Below are 15,145 nucleotides of genomic sequence, written 5' to 3'. Positions count from 1 at the left end.
CTACTCAACGTGGATCCGTCACCGAAAGTCAGACACCGATTCACCGGGCGACCGTGACAAGAACAAGAGAGTCGTGAGGTGACGAGCAAAAGTCAGGGAACCCCCGGTTCATATATATGTAGCCTTTGCGATTGTGCAATGCCTTCGAACTCAAGCACGCCATACTGAAATACCTAGTACTTAATGGTGTTCCCGCCGGGGAGCGACGTCCGTTCGCCAGTTGCGCTATGACGGACTCCACCGCGTACCTTCGTATCGCAGGTGGAACCGTGCGCCTCCGTCAGTAACCGCACATACTAACCTTGGAATCGACTAGTTTTCCTTTCGGGCCTACTCAATACTACGATCTATCTTCTCTTTTCTATATAGTTTGAGCGGTGTATATAATTAGCCTGGCAGATGACTCGTGCGACTGGCGGTCTCGGCCACTGGTCGAACGACAAATTCATTAGATCATGTGTACGACTATTTGTAAGACAATCTGGAGATTATCAATTCGCCCTTGCTGCACGTGGAGCTTCTGATATCATCAGAATTCAGTTTATTACGTTAGATAGATTCCATATTTTAACTTGCTGAACCCTGGATCGACAAGTACGCCAAGAAATATAAACATTCGCATTCCAATGGCGCAAGAGACACAACAATTAACTTCATCACCACCAAGAGATAGGTCCCAGACCCGCCATTTGCATCGAACCCTTCGCCTGCATTAGCAAAAAGTCACAAATCATATGAAGGCCATGGGATACATACGATGATAGAATATGGAGGCTTCCTTTCAGAAACAGCTGCCCCTTCTCCCAGGTCCGGTGCGTTGGGGATCTGGTCGTGCCATTCCTCCATTTCAACTCTGAACCTAACTATCTCACCAACGTCGAAGTAGAACGTTGATCCTTCCTCGTTCTCCCAGACCCATACCTGGTCAGCGTAGTCGCTACTGCAGGTTAGCAGATGATGGGGAAGAAACGCAACACAGCGAAGTAGGGAAAGCCAGGCTCACAATCTCGCCCCTTCCAGGAGAAGATCCGGGGGGACCAGGATGTCACTGAAAAATTCAACGCTAACTAATCCAGAGTCAGTATCGACGAAGACAGATAGAGTTCTGGGGAGGCTTCACTTTTAATGCCATTCTCCGTGTTGCTCGTGATCTTCCCGAGAAGGATCTCTCCTTTAAATGGTCGGAACACAATCATGCGGAACTTGACTGGTTGCAGTCAGCGGACATAATTCTTGCAGGGATCATAATAATGCATTGGCCCATTCGCTCCACGTACCGTTGACATTGACCTGACCGGTGCCGTGCCCGATCAGGCCATCTGATGACTCGAGCAAATCATAGAAACATATGCACAGACCAATTTTTTGATGACCTGTGAAAGATAAAAGCATGAGTATCAGAGGATCAGTGTAAGAGCAACTGCAGAAGCTGAAAGCGTACTTTGTTTGCATATTTCTCGTTGATATTGTCCTCTATAGCCACCGCACTGAATTTGGAAAAGTCTTCAGGCGAAATCTGCACCAGGTCGGAAATAGTAGCCTGGAAAAAAAGAGTCAGACGCAAAGGAAAAATGTAGAACGTATGAAATCCAAATCTTTGTACATACGAGCAGAAACATGGTGCTTTTTTCTTAGGGTATCACTGAACAAGAGATGAAGGCTTTTCTTTCTTTTCTATGCTTATACCGGTGTTAGGTGAATAGGAATGGGAAATATATCATTGCCATGTTCGAGAGTCAATCTCGAAAATATTCACCAGGGAGATCCAGCATCAGCCAACTAGAGGCCCATGCCTGGAGTAGTGAATGTGGAAGATCTCGTCCTTTGTCAGAAGTGCTGACATTCACAGCCAATCGGAGACAGCGACCGGCCTGAGTTTTCCATGACGGCCGGAAACAGCTTCCCTCACACGTGACCTTCAACTGAGCCTTTGTTCATCACCTTCTCTCTCCACACGTGACAGGCCACGCCTTTCCTCTTTCAATTCGGAACGGAAAAACAGCGTGCCAGCTCCGCTCCAGAAGTGTCTTGAGATGCATGCAAGATGCTCTTCATTCTTCAGACGGCGCGACGATGGCGCCCGCCCGCCTGTGACAAATCTCAGAAGGTCTGCCCGTGATCTTTGCGCAATGACCTCCCAGGGATTCTCCTTTCCTCCCCCTCCTCCGCCTCCTCCACCGCAGCAGAACCAGCCAAGCTTCCAGACGCCTTCTGCATCCCCGTACGGGCAGAACAGCTATGGCGCGCGGGGCGGGCGCGGTTCTGGCGGGTATAACAGGGGAAGGGGACGAGGATACGGAGGCCGGGGTGGTAGAGGAGGTCATTTCGGAGCTTCCGATGCTGGCCATGCTCCTTACCATGCAAATCCTCCCTCTGCTGTTAACCAGAGCTATGCTCAGGTGAACTATGGTGCTTACCCAGCTCAACATTATCCTCCCGCTGCTTCGAGTGCTTCCGCCGCTCCATATAACGCTTCACGACCTCCATCCTACCCACCGTCTCACGGACAGCCTGGCTTCGCGCCTGGCCAGCCGTTTTCGCAGTCGCCTGCATCACATCTGCCATCATATCCACCTCAACCTACCTACGACACGGGCTACAATGCTTCGACGAAACTCCCACATTCTACCTCCTACCCTCCCCAGGCGACACCGTCAGGGTTTACATCCCCCATTCCTGCTCCTCATACATCCTCCCCGGCTCCGCATGCGGCCCCGGCGGTGATGGGTCCGCCCATGCGCTGGGGTTTTGATGATCGCCGTTCTGCAAGGTACTACCCTGAGGAAACATACAGTTCTAAGCCCAATTCTTCTTATGAACCTCAACCATCTAACGCGCATCATCATCGTTCTGCTCCGACACCTGCAGCTGACACATTTACCAGAAACGGGAACAAACGTCCCTATTCGTCTGCGTTTGGAAAACCCCAAGCCCAAGCCCAAGCCCAAGCTGCCGCTCCGCAGACGCCAGCACCGCCGCCGGTACCCAGCTTTGGCAACCCACTCCCCTCGAAGCCGCCTCCAGCAGTTGATGCTACGCGGAAACCCAGAAAGAAGAAACGCAAGCACAATCAGCTGGGCTTGACGCCCAAGACTGAAGAGCATGAGTCGAGCGAAGAGGAAGATGACGTGGATGACGAAGCAAGGCTAGGACAGGGAAAAGTTTCCGGTCCGCTACAGTTCACATACAAAGGACGCACTTCGACCCTGCAGTCTCCTGAGGAGATCGCGGCGTGGATTGAGGAACGTAAGAAGCGGTTCCCCACTCGGGCACGTGTCGAGGAAAAGAAGAAGGCCATCGAAGAGGCAAAGAAGGCGCGCAATGAGGCCCTGAAGGAAAATGAGAGGCAGAAGGAAGAGGTATGGCGGCAGCAGAAGGAAGCCCGCGCTCAAAAGGAGCGCGACAAGCTTGAGCGTAAGGAGCAGCGGGAACAGAGCACAGATCCCGTGGATGCGGCCGTGAAGGCGAAGCTCAAGGCTGAGAAGCTACGTCGAAAACTTATCAAGGAGGAGAAGCGAGTTGCGAGGGCCGAAGCGGATGCCGAGCGGGCTCGGCTGAGGGCGGAGGCATTGCAGCAAGCATCTATCAGTGCTGGTGATGTGAAGATTGGAGAGCCTGGTCAGGAGACTGCTCAGGATTCTCAGGCTACACCCACAGCCAACCCCTTAATCGATGAAGGACACCAGAAAGTTATCGAGGAAAAGAGCGTGCAAGTTCCTGAGGATGGTCCAAGCATCCACAAAGAGCCAGGGGAACCTCCCAACGGGATTCCGTCCACATCTGATGCTGCTGTTACCACTGTGGCGGAAGAACCGACTACAGGTGCCCACGGGATGGTTGACGGCCACATCCCAGTCTCGTTTGACGTATCCGACACGAGTGACTGGACGTCGTCGAGCGGGTCTGACCTGTCATTCTCCGAGTCTGAGGACAGTGATAGTGACTCTGCGCCGGAGGAAGTGTCGTCCCGACGCGAAGGCCCGGAGCGGGTGGCACCTCCGCCGCGCGAGGTCAAAAAGAAGCTCTGCCGTCACTTTGCACGGAACGGACGTTGCTCACGAGGGGACAAGTGCAAGTTCCTGCATGAGAAGCCGGACCCCAGTGTCAAGAAACCCGGAGAACGGAAGAGCAGAGAGAAGCCTCGAAGGAAGGGGCTTCTGCAGGCTGTAAGTGATGCCCCCGTCCCGTCTTATAGATCTAGATACAAGTGGATGAAGTGGATGACTGATTGTCTCTCCAGCTCCTGGCGCGTCAGAGGGAGGACGAGGATCGAAGGGTCATGCAGGCGATTATGTTGTTGGGCGAGAACGGGATGCTGGATGAACCTAGCGCGGAGAAACCGAATCCAGCGGAGGGATCCATCCCTGAGAAGGCGGGCCATGCGGTGGACGTTGGAGTGTCTGGCACTGCGCCTGCTCCTGAGACTATGAGGGAAGAGGCATATTCGTGATCTTTGCGTCGGGCAAGACGGAGACGATGGATCTCTGGGCTTGCATCTTGGCACTTCTTTGGCTGTACAAGTGGTAAGAGCTTGGCGTTTGTATCCATGGCACACATAGAGACGGCCAGCTGCGATCTAAAAATACAATTGATGCGATACAGCCGGACTCCTCTATAGTTTCCAGCTAGCCGTGTGATCCTGCGGCGTATACAGTCTACAACCACGGAGCCGCACGAGGTGGCATGACATCATGCCGCAGCCGAGCTCGTTTCCCGTTCGGGAGTGCGCGGAGAGAAAGCCGCCGTGGCCTGGGCCCCGAGCCAACCAGCGCGCGGTGTATGATAAAGTTCTCCGGGTTTTTCTAGTTTATTTTCATCTCTTTTAATTACGGCCCCAACTTGCTGGTCTCGGCGTAACCTCCCTCCGCCAGTCACGCCGCGCCGCGCCGGCAGTCGGTGGCCCCGACCCCCTGAACAGCGCCCTTAGCCCCTTCTTAGCCCTGGCCTAGCTGTTCATCCCAATTCTCACCAAGCATCCCCGGCAAAAGAAGAATCGTCCGTCTCACCCCAGCTCTGCGCGCCTTACTGCTTCAGGCTCCCACCGCCCGGCTATCGGCCTGGTTAGCCCTTTGACTTTAATTTCTTCAAGGACTTGCAGCCTGCTAGGGCGTTTTGCCGCCATGGTCGCTTCGCTGCCTGCGCACCTGATCGTCCTCCCCTCCCCTTTTTCTCCTCTTTCTCTTGATTTATATCTGCGTTGGCAAGCATCATTCAGCCTGTTCGCGTACCGCTCGTTAGGACCCCTGTCTCCTTCTTAGTCCCTCGTTCGACCCCTTTGAAATACTTGTCCCAGAGAGCAGTCGCGCCTCTTTCCGTTCGCCTGTAAATACTTTCGCTACCTTTTCGTCGCACGAAAAAAAAAATCCTTTCATCAGTCACGATGCGCTCTGTTCTGTACCTCACCGTGAGCGCCCTGGCGGCCGTTGTTGCTGCCCAGGAGAACCCGTTCAACATCCCGAACGGCGGCTACGACTTCAAGGCCGGCTCTGCCACCACTCTGAACTGGAAGCCCACCACCAGCGGCACCGTCACGCTGAAGCTCCAGACGGGCAAGGACATCACTCCGGACTCAGGAGACGTCATTGTTGGTGAGTGTCATCCATCTGCTCGGGAGCTGTATCCAGCCGCATGCTGACCTGTCCTGTATAGCCCACCTCCCCAACTCGGGCAGCTACCAGTGGACGCCGCCCGCGGACCTGGCTGACCGGTCCGACTACTCCATTGAGATCATCGACGACAGCGACCCCAACAACTACAACTTCCTGCCGAGCTTCTCCGTCTCCGGTGCTACTGGCACCGCGACCGCTCTGACCGCTTCCGAGACGGGCACCAAGACCGCCGCCACGACTGCCTCCACGACCACCGGGACTACTACTGCTACCACCCTGTCCACTGTGACCTCGACCAGCAGCAGCTCGGAGACCAGCTCCAGCACCGCTAGCAGCTCGTCCACCGCCAGCGCTTCCTCCTCCAAGACCACTGCCGCCGAGACCACCGCTGCTGCTACCACCACCGCTGCCCCTAGCAGCACCAACGTTCCTGACCTGAACGGCGGCATGTCCCTCAAGGTTCCCGCCGGCATGATGGCCATCGTCATGGGTGCCATGATGGCTATGTAAAGACGACGACGTAATATATATATATATATATATGTCTATCTACCAATCGATCAATCAATCAGACTCATTAAAATTTCCTCGTGCTGCTGCAGGTCGACCTCGGTGCGCAGCGGGTATTTTTCTTATGCAGAATAGTGTCTATTATCTATTTACCTATATATTTTATTCATTATGTATCGATGCTGATATTGATATTGATTACTGATATTGATACCATCTTGTTGCACTATTATTACGTTGCATTTAACTTTTTTTTCTACGATTAATTAAATTAGTACCAGTACGCACACCGCACCTTGCGATCCGAGTATACTTAACTGTACGTGCACACTGCACGTCCATCGGATAACCTATCTTATCGCCAGGTGGCACTTGTCTTGGACTTGGATCGATCGGAAGTCGATCGGTCGGAGTACGGACATCGGACTGATCTGCGCGGTGGTCTGAAAAAAAGCGGGTGCTGCTTGTTGATCCGATCTGCGATGTACAGTACTATTGTATTATAACGTAATGTAATTATAATATGGAATTGTATCCGCATCGGGCTATTTTTTGGTATGTAGATGTATTGTACAGTACATGCATGTTTCAGTACGAATGATGATCGCTGATGTTTCGGATCGTAGATAGGGTAGTATTAAGGTAGAGATTACCTAGAGATAAGGGAGTGCAGGTGCCAGGTAGGTAGGTAGGTATAGATAGGGAAGTATGCAAGCACCTCATAGGTGATGGGTATGATGTGATCATGTACGTACTACCCCTCCCTATCTACCTACCTATGTAACTTAGGTAATTAGATTTGGATATTTACCTAGGTACCTGCGTGTGATATGGATACAAATGCAATGGCCAACCAGAAAGAAAGAAAGCGGTGTCAGGTTGATGAAACGTGATGTGATACGATTTTGTTTCGTTTTCTGCACTGTCTGTGCTGCAACTTACTTACTGCTCCGTCGGAAATCGGGAGAGTACCTACCTACCTATAATGCACTGTGCAGTGCGGTTAGGTAGGTATGCATCCGTTTCCGACACAAGCTGCACTCCTGCGGTCCGGATCTACCTACGTAAGTGCCTACGTATACCTACCTACCCTACGTGAGCGCCGTATGCATATGCATATGCATATGCAGAATGCGTATGCAGTAGAGCAGTACCTTAGTACCTAGGTAGGTAGGTACAGTGCCTACCTAGCTGGTGCAGACTCCTAAAATCGATAGGACCTTGCCTTGGCGACTTGAGAAACTTTCCATGATAATATAGTGGTGAGTTAGATGTTCAGGGCCTGTGGAGTTGGTCAACGATGCTGTAGATAGATAGATATTTAGTATCGATACCGGATGATCCATAATAGGTAGGTAGCTATGAATAAGTATGTAGCACTGGAATGTAGCATGTACTGTGGTACTGTGTCAACATAAATGTTAAGTATGCATAAGGACCTGGGATGTATCAGAAAAGAAAATATAGGATAGGGTAGGATCAGAGGATAAGATGATATAATAGAGAATAAGTATTATTTTTCTATCTTTATTTTTATTCATTAACGAAAGGGTGCGTAAGGTAGGTAGACTTCCAAATTCCGCCCTAAAACCAAAACCTGGCAACCTGGTAAGCTACCTGGGTACTTACCCAGACACCTAAACAATATATTATACACCTCGGGAAGCCATCCCGTCCCAGAAAGGACCAGCTTTGAAGATCATCTTTTCTTGGTTGGTTGCTTGTCTAACTTCATCTTATCTTCTATCTTCTGATCTATCTATCTTCCATATTGAGTTGAGTTGGGTTGAGCTTTTGTGAGATATAAGCCCTACCCTTCAAAATGACCAAGACAAAAAGGGAAAAAGGAGCCATGGCCAAATCATCAATAAAACAACAAACACATGGTACAGGGAGAGGGAGAGTACAACACAACAGACGCGCAGTCATGCATACTAGGTAGGTAAGACGTTGGATACCTAGTCTCTCAAATCAGTTCAACACGAATAATTCCACCAGCAATGACAGTGTCGCGCTAGGTAGGTAAGTATGCAATGCGATAGGGCTTTCAGTTCTGTCTTCTTGGAATCAATTCGCTTTTAATATTCTCAATGACCTTATGCAGGTAGACTAAGTACATACATACCTAAGGAGTTAGGTATATATTATTATACATATAGGGTTATGGTGATGATGATATTATGAACTAGTTATCACAGAAGAATCAGTATACAAATTTTAATTAACAGACATTATTTACGGAACTGGGGTCTGTTGGTTGCGAGGACGATACCTATCCAACCACCGAAGAGCGGGTCGAAACCAGAAAGATCCACGTGGGATTGTAGTTGGCCCTGATCTAATAAACTACTACACATGTGGGAAATGACATAACACAGCCAAGGAGCGCCAAGATATACCCCCCTGCATAGAGTGGCATTGCTTACTTATTATTCTGCGGAGACAGCAGCTGGAGAGCTTACTCGGAATTATCAGTATATAATGATATCCTATTCATTCCTATCCTGACAAACGACGTATCAATCTTCCAGGACCAACGCAAACAAAGAGGTAAAAAAGAAACCGGAAGGATCGCAGTATTAGGGTTCCAATTAAGCATAATAATGTAGTGTGAAGCAGTCGCCAAGCTCGGTGAATAACGCATAGAACAAAACGGACAAAAAACTACGCGGCGATCCACGCCGGGCAAACACGCTTGAGAAACTTCATGAACTTGAAAAACCCAACAGCGTACTCGACATTATTGTACGGATCAACAACGCGCTCCGGGAAGGCGATGCCAGCGCCGTAGAGACCCTTTATGATCTGCCCATTCTGGTCGGAAAACGCTCCGGACTCGTGATCAAACTCCGGGGTCAGCGGTGCCCCGTTCCGGGTCAGCTCCGGCAGGGGATCCCGTGTGAAGCCCACGGCCTGGACGATGTGCGTACACGAGGGAAGATGGGCCTGATACGCTGCAGCATCTTTCCCGCCGCTGCAGTCCACCTTCTCAATGACGCGGCCGGCGTCTGACTTCGGCAGGCGGTCATCTTCGAGCTGTTCCCGGGCGAAATCGGCAGCCTCGCCTTTGAGACCGGTGTTGTCGCGCAGGATCCACCCGTCCATGTACTCGGCATACCGAAGAGGGTGCCGGGTGAACCATTTGACACGTAGCTGAGGGTGGGAAGTGCGTGCAAGATCCACCAGGTTCATGAGCGCCACAATGGCACTGTGGGATCCACCGACTACGGCAACCGTAAGAGAACATCCCTTGGGTAGAGCCGTTACCAATTCGCTGGGTTTCAGCACTACATCTAGATCCAATCTCCGTATGGAGAGCCCGGGGACCGGGATCTGCAGGAGTGTGGGGGACGACCCGGTACAGAGGATCAGACGGGGCGAGACTACTTCTATCTCCTCGAGCGAATTCTGGGTCTTTATGCGGACTGTCCATCCTGATGACTGCAGAAATGAGCTATTTAAGTCTTCAGAACAACTCTTCCAAGGGCCGGGAACTAACGTTCTTCAAGTCCGCAGCCGTGACGATGCCCTGACACTTGTAGACCTGGTCGAGTTTCAAGAGCCCGTCTGTAAGTGCCCGACACATATCTGCGGCATAGGACAGATGACACCCTTTGTTCTGGTCGAGTTTCGTCATCGTAGAGAAGGCATTAGGGGTCGGAGTGGAGTTGATAACGTTGCGGAAGGGCTGCACTGCCTGCGCATAAGACTGGAAAAGAGACACTTTCGTATTGCTAGAACTCTATCAGTTTCTCTGGTGTCCTCTCAGGGATCGTCTCGAGACGCTCGCAAGGCCGCTTCCTTCAAGCCGGGTCAGGACCGGCTTGAGGCGGAAAGCGTGGCATACCTGGGAACCTCGCGATATCTCCTATTCACCCGTCCAGCCTGGAAATACGGATCAACCCAGGCGATTTGGCCGCCCAGCTGCCTTTCCAGCAGATTGCCCATGACCGCGAGGCCGGCAGGGCCGGCTCCAACGACGACGGCGGCACATCTCACAGGGGGAGGCGCCATCTTGAGCAGCAGAAAACGCAGAATAAACAGGAGACTCAGGGAAGCGGAATAGGAGCACTGGATCAGGAATGAAAAACGCTGTATTGATAGCAAATAGGGTATCTAGATGACACAGAAAAGCACGATCAAACAGCAACAAGAAGAAAGGGTAGTAGCAGCAGTTCAGTTGAGAATCCGAGACAACAGTCGGTGAGCACCCGCCGTCTCGGCCAGATGCGGAGGCTGCTACCTATCTCTGCCGTCCGTCTCTCGTCCACGGTCAGGACTCGTCTCCTCTCCTCAGGCCGTCAAGTCACGTTGGCCTGCCCGTCCGCCCGGCCTGGCCCTGTGACGAGGCATAACGCAGCTCGCCCCACCTTCCTGTCCGCGCGTTCTGGCCTGGATCATCGATAATCCAGGTCTCGGTTTGAGGGCTCGAGGGCGGCGCCCTCGCAACGCCCACGACGGGGACGACATGCCGTTGCGCACCCGGCGCAAGGGGCGTCTCGACGGTAGAGACCGCGGACAGCATGGATTTCGGACGAGAAAGACAGGTTGTCTGGAGAAATGGCCGTGGAGGAAGAGGCCTTCTTTATATCTCTGGCACCTCGACGCCGGCTGGTGCGTCCACTAGCGCCCGGGGGCGATTGCGTGATCCCGCCTCAGAATGAGCACATCAGGCCTGCCCTTTTGGGAAGGCGGCTCTTTCTACAACAGAACTTCGTAGTCGTACACTGCTTGTCAGGGCTTGTTGGAAGTCTAGGTCCTGGCGACGATATATAGGGATTCTGAAGAAATACACTCCTCACCTTAACAACCTGGCAAATACCAGATATCCTAGATTCACAGAACTGCAACTACCCACTGCTCTGCTAGTTGAACCTCTATATCAGTCTAGAAAATAATATAAGTTATTTCTTTGGAATGTCGGAGTATCCTACAAGCAAGAACATGATGCAAGAGTCGCCTGGAGACGTAACAGTAGGCTTCTGTGTACTACGCATATACGTCCCTTTAATTGCGATAGGTCTTGGTCTTGCCCCAGTGAATCTGGTTGTCGACTATGCAGGAACACACTAGTAGTTTTATGTCATCACCACTCGAGGTAGTTAGTTACTGTACATGATAGCAAGTCAGATGATATTCATTGTGAGCGAAACTTGCATGTGATCCGGGTATAACGATCTCGCACTAGCTCATCAAGATCGTAAACAACATCCATAATACAGCCAAGAAGAAACATCAACAAGCCCCCAGCCAACTACATATGAGGCCAACTTGGTCTAGACCGCCCAAAACACCCTCACAGACAGCCTCTCCACATGGTTCGCCCATCCTGCAAATCTCGCCCTCGCCCAGACAGACACCGAGTCTCCAACCTGCATGTTCCTCACCGCGCTCCCGTCGAGCGTCGCCCGGCCCCGCCCTTCCTCCGTTTCGATCTCCTCTGCCTTGGCAGAGTCCGCTGGGATGGAATCCAAATAGTGCCAGACGATCCGGAAATTCTGTGTCGTGCTAGTCGCGACCGGGTTCGTCTGCAGCCTGTTGGCAGTCGGGAGGAACGGCTCCAGCCGGGATTCAGGCTTAGTCTCGGCATCAGTCGTCGTCCTCTCCTGGCCGGTGGTCCGGGAACCCTCGTCGGTGCCAGGGGGGGTGGTGGCATCTGCGTCGTTGTCCGGTTTGCGGGCTGTGGGAATAATGAAGGCATCGAACCAGCTGTAGGCTCCGACGTGTTTGCCGCGATTGCCGTAGCCGCCGCCCCAGCCTTGGTCGTGGGAAGCGATGGAGAAGACGATCTTGCGACAGGGATGCATGCCCCTATGGGGGAGGATCCTTGATTGGGATGAATCTACAGGGGTCTGTGAAGATCTCATTAGACAGGAACTTTCTTGCTTGGAGATGCATAGTAAGATAGGTATTAATCACGATCATATAACGTACCTGCTCATAGCACAACGGCGGTGTCCGCAAGCACTCCCTATCCCCATCCTGTCGAATAATTATCTTCTCACTGATCCTGGCCTCAACCGATGGCCAGTACTCCGCCGCATCAACAATTAGGTCTACTATCTCCACCGGGAGCCCTTCAGGCACAATCCCCCGTCGCAGGATGGCGCGCACTTGAAACACATCGCGGAGGCTTGGGTAGAACTGTTCAGGTTCAGGATCGGGTGCGGGCTCGGTGTTGTCGTGAGGCGAGAATCGCCTGAGAGTCGGCAGCATACGACGCATGCTTTACTCGGTTTGTATCTCTTCTGTTAAGGGAAAGAAAAGGATAAGTAACAGGTGGATATTAATCTAGACCAGTGACCGATTTGAGGGCGTGACTTTGAGATTTTATGTATGAATTGCTCGTTTTGGGGATTCGTTTCGAAGCTAAGTCGGTCTTCGAGATGAGTTCGCGCCCCGCATTATGTGCCTAGGGACGGAGTTGATGCTTGCGGAAAGGACTGCGAACACTGGTGCGTAGCCAAATCCCCGTCTGGATCAAGAAAGAAAGAATATCAGGCGGTGAGCCCAGGTAAATAATTTTATGAAAGAGAAGTATCAACATTTGCATGAACTGCTGCTATCAAAGACGGCGATGCGTCTCGAGGATAGCGAAGTACTCGGATGACGTCAGTCTCACAGAGCTACAGTTTGAGTCTAGGAAATGAAGTTTGAATTCTCAAACTTAGCAATCATCGTAAGTGAAGAAGGACGCTGAAAATTGGAATCAAGGGATATACGTATTCTGTACACAGCAACATGTAAAGTAACGGACCAGTTATCCCGCTCATGTTTGCAATTATCAAATGCACACAAACTATGTACTTTTCAAGGACCCCTATGTTACGCCATGTAAACATCGACCTATGGATATAACGATACAGAATCTCCTAGTTCTTATTTCTTGGACTTCACCTTCTTCCCTCCTGCAGCCCTGAAAGCTGCCCCACGACGACTGCTCCTCGTCTTGGGCTTCCCCTTGGCAGCGCCACGACTCTTGGTCTTGACTTTGAACTTGGGCCCGCTTTCCGACGCGCGTTGGCCCTCGAACACCAGAGGTTTGCCTGCCGCGGATTTTGGCTTGGAGTCTGCAGCCTTCAACTTCGCAGCTCCACCGCGGCCCAAGAGCTTCTCCGCACGGCCGTGCAGCGACATACGGGCATCTCCCAGTTCCGTGGCATTGGCGCCGCTTCCTGCACCCTGGCTGGGCTTCTTCTTCACCTTCTTAGCGCGCACCACGCGCAATTTGCGGGGGAGTAATGGCGGGAACTTCTTTCCATCGAGTAGTAGCGCGGCCTCAACGCAGTTGGGATCGTAGAACTGCACGTAGGCGAAACCTTTTCCAACGCGCGTAGCGCGGTCGCGGACCACGCGGACGGACTCGACATTCCCTTTGTTGGAACTGCTGCTGGCGCCGGTGTGCTCGTTGAAGGTGCGCCAGAGACCTTCTTCCACGTCTGCGGGGGCAGAACGCTTCTTCTTCTTTTTCTTCTTCTTATCCTTGGATTCCTCGTCGGAGCCCTCGTCGGAGGACTCGTTTGGCTCTTCGTCGACAAAGTCCAGATTGCCGACGAACACGCATCGCTTGTGGTCAACCTCGGCGGGGTGTGCGACGCTGTCAACACGTAGATGTCGGTCAAGGACTATGCTGCCGTTTAGCGCAGCAGGGGCCTTTCGAGCCGCCTGAGTCGTGCTATACACGACATATGCATTTGTACTGGGCGTAGTGGCATCCATAATCTCCTTCTTCGCGTACGCAGCACGCTTTGGGACTCCCAGTGGTGTCGCGAATGGCGTGGAGCGAAATCGAAGTGACTCGACCTTGTGTGGTTTGTCTGCTTCGGGTAGGGTAGGAAGGAAGGAGGCCAGGTGCCTGAGAAGGATCTTCTTCGCGGATTTGGACGTGATGGCTTTCGTCGAGACGTTGCCGAGGAAGACAGTGCGGTTCGACTTGTCAATGGCGGCAGCTTCTGATTCACCGGTGAGGGACTCGTGCACAGGTGGGCGGTCTCCGTCATCCTCTGCGTCTGAACTCTCATCCTCCTCAGACCCGTCTTCATCTGAAGATGCATCTTCTTTATTCTCGACCTTGCGTCGCTTGGCCTTCTCGGTGCGACGCTTCTCTGCCTCCTTGGCCTCTTCTTTGGCTACCCGGCGCATGTATGCTTCCTCCAGGTTATCTTCCGCACCTCCCCTCTTACGCTTCCTGCTCTTTGTTGCTGGAACGTCATGTTCCTGCGGCGCAGACTCCCCGTCGACAGCCTCATCCAGATCTTTGACATCTTGCATGCTTTCATCTTCACTAGCAGCCCGGTCTTTTCCTTCAGATCGTTCTTCGTCGTCCTCCGTATCGTCCTTTTCCTGTCCTTCCTCCGCGTCATCCTCCGGTTTTCTCGCACCGGACATAGAAAAAGCAAGGCCATTGGTGCGCACAGCGGGAGTTTTCACGGGGCCGGCCTATATAAAAAGCATCATAACATAATTAGCGCGGAGATTCTTGCAGGCGGTCAAGGCAATCGCCAAACGCAGAAAAAATAAAGTAAAATGCGCAGTTAATTTCAGAAAAATTCTAGAACGTACACTCTTTTCAAACAGCGACGCCAGAGTCGGATCGATAGGCGCATCTCTTGCCAGGAACGATGGCTTGCTGGCCGCATTCGTCGTGGTAGCAGTTGCCGCGGTGGTATCATCAGTCTTCGCGGACTCCGCGCCCTCACTGGGGCGCGATTTGCTTTTCTTGCCCATTTTTCTTCTTATCCCTCCTTGCGCTGGTTTCCTGCAGCGTCAGAGAGAGAATTAAGAGTGAAAGATAATGGTTCGTCTGGAGGAACCTTGGAAACTCAGCCAAGGTTGCCCTTTCCCGGTGTCTCGGGACCAACTTTTTTTTCGGCGGTTGGAGAAAATACACGGTCTTGGCGGCCGATGGGAGCTTGCGCCGATCTGATACGATCACGTGATTATATTGATAGCTTATGGCGAGGGGAGACTCCCACTCCTTATTAGAGATCGTTGCTTTTTTTTGCTGTCTTTTTCCTTTGTCTTTT

At 52.1% G+C, this 15,145-nt stretch overlaps 6 protein-coding genes across 6 annotated transcripts; 2 read left to right on the top strand and 4 right to left on the bottom strand.

The window, feature by feature from the left end:
- Positions 1 to 656: 656 nt before the first annotated feature.
- VTN00DRAFT_2814 (uncharacterized protein) lies at positions 657 to 1,619 on the bottom strand (the record flags this gene model as incomplete). Its single annotated transcript, XM_069429066.1, has 7 exons — positions 657 to 701; positions 757 to 937; positions 1,004 to 1,067; positions 1,121 to 1,207; positions 1,278 to 1,326; positions 1,442 to 1,540; positions 1,608 to 1,619. 7 exons carry the CDS (start codon positions 1,617 to 1,619, stop codon positions 657 to 659), a joined length of 537 nt encoding a protein of 178 aa, XP_069283230.1.
- A 510-nt stretch (positions 1,620 to 2,129) lies between these two features.
- On the top strand, positions 2,130 to 4,450 carry VTN00DRAFT_2813 (uncharacterized protein; the record flags this gene model as incomplete). The annotated part of the gene is made up of 2 exons (XM_069429065.1): positions 2,130 to 4,166; positions 4,241 to 4,450. 2 exons carry the CDS (start codon positions 2,130 to 2,132, stop codon positions 4,448 to 4,450), a joined length of 2,247 nt encoding a protein of 748 aa, XP_069283229.1.
- Positions 4,451 to 5,380: 930 nt separating this feature from the next.
- Positions 5,381 to 6,119, top strand: VTN00DRAFT_2812 (uncharacterized protein; the record flags this gene model as incomplete). The annotated part of the gene is made up of 2 exons (XM_069429064.1): positions 5,381 to 5,588; positions 5,650 to 6,119. The coding sequence occupies 2 exons, from the start codon at positions 5,381 to 5,383 to the stop codon at positions 6,117 to 6,119; spliced, it is 678 nt and encodes a 225-aa protein (XP_069283228.1).
- Positions 6,120 to 8,783: 2,664 nt separating this feature from the next.
- On the bottom strand, positions 8,784 to 10,133 carry VTN00DRAFT_2811 (uncharacterized protein; the record flags this gene model as incomplete). Its single annotated transcript, XM_069429063.1, has 3 exons — positions 8,784 to 9,560; positions 9,619 to 9,853; positions 9,967 to 10,133. The coding sequence occupies 3 exons, from the start codon at positions 10,131 to 10,133 to the stop codon at positions 8,784 to 8,786; spliced, it is 1,179 nt and encodes a 392-aa protein (XP_069283227.1).
- A 1,262-nt stretch (positions 10,134 to 11,395) lies between these two features.
- On the bottom strand, positions 11,396 to 12,344 carry VTN00DRAFT_2810 (uncharacterized protein; the record flags this gene model as incomplete). Its single annotated transcript, XM_069429062.1, has 2 exons — positions 11,396 to 11,971; positions 12,054 to 12,344. The coding sequence occupies 2 exons, from the start codon at positions 12,342 to 12,344 to the stop codon at positions 11,396 to 11,398; spliced, it is 867 nt and encodes a 288-aa protein (XP_069283226.1).
- Positions 12,345 to 12,998: 654 nt separating this feature from the next.
- Positions 12,999 to 14,846, bottom strand: VTN00DRAFT_2809 (uncharacterized protein; the record flags this gene model as incomplete). The annotated part of the gene is made up of 2 exons (XM_069429060.1): positions 12,999 to 14,558; positions 14,682 to 14,846. The coding sequence occupies 2 exons, from the start codon at positions 14,844 to 14,846 to the stop codon at positions 12,999 to 13,001; spliced, it is 1,725 nt and encodes a 574-aa protein (XP_069283225.1).
- Positions 14,847 to 15,145: the final 299 nt, after the last annotated feature.

Source organism: Thermoascus crustaceus (assembly GCF_041956765.1).
Source record: "Thermoascus crustaceus strain CBS 181.67 unplaced genomic scaffold VTN00scaffold_11, whole genome shotgun sequence".
Lineage (NCBI taxonomy): Eukaryota > Fungi > Ascomycota > Eurotiomycetes > Eurotiales > Thermoascaceae > Thermoascus > Thermoascus crustaceus.
Note: the sequence above shows the minus strand (reverse complement) of the source record. Positions and strands in the feature narration are given on the sequence as shown.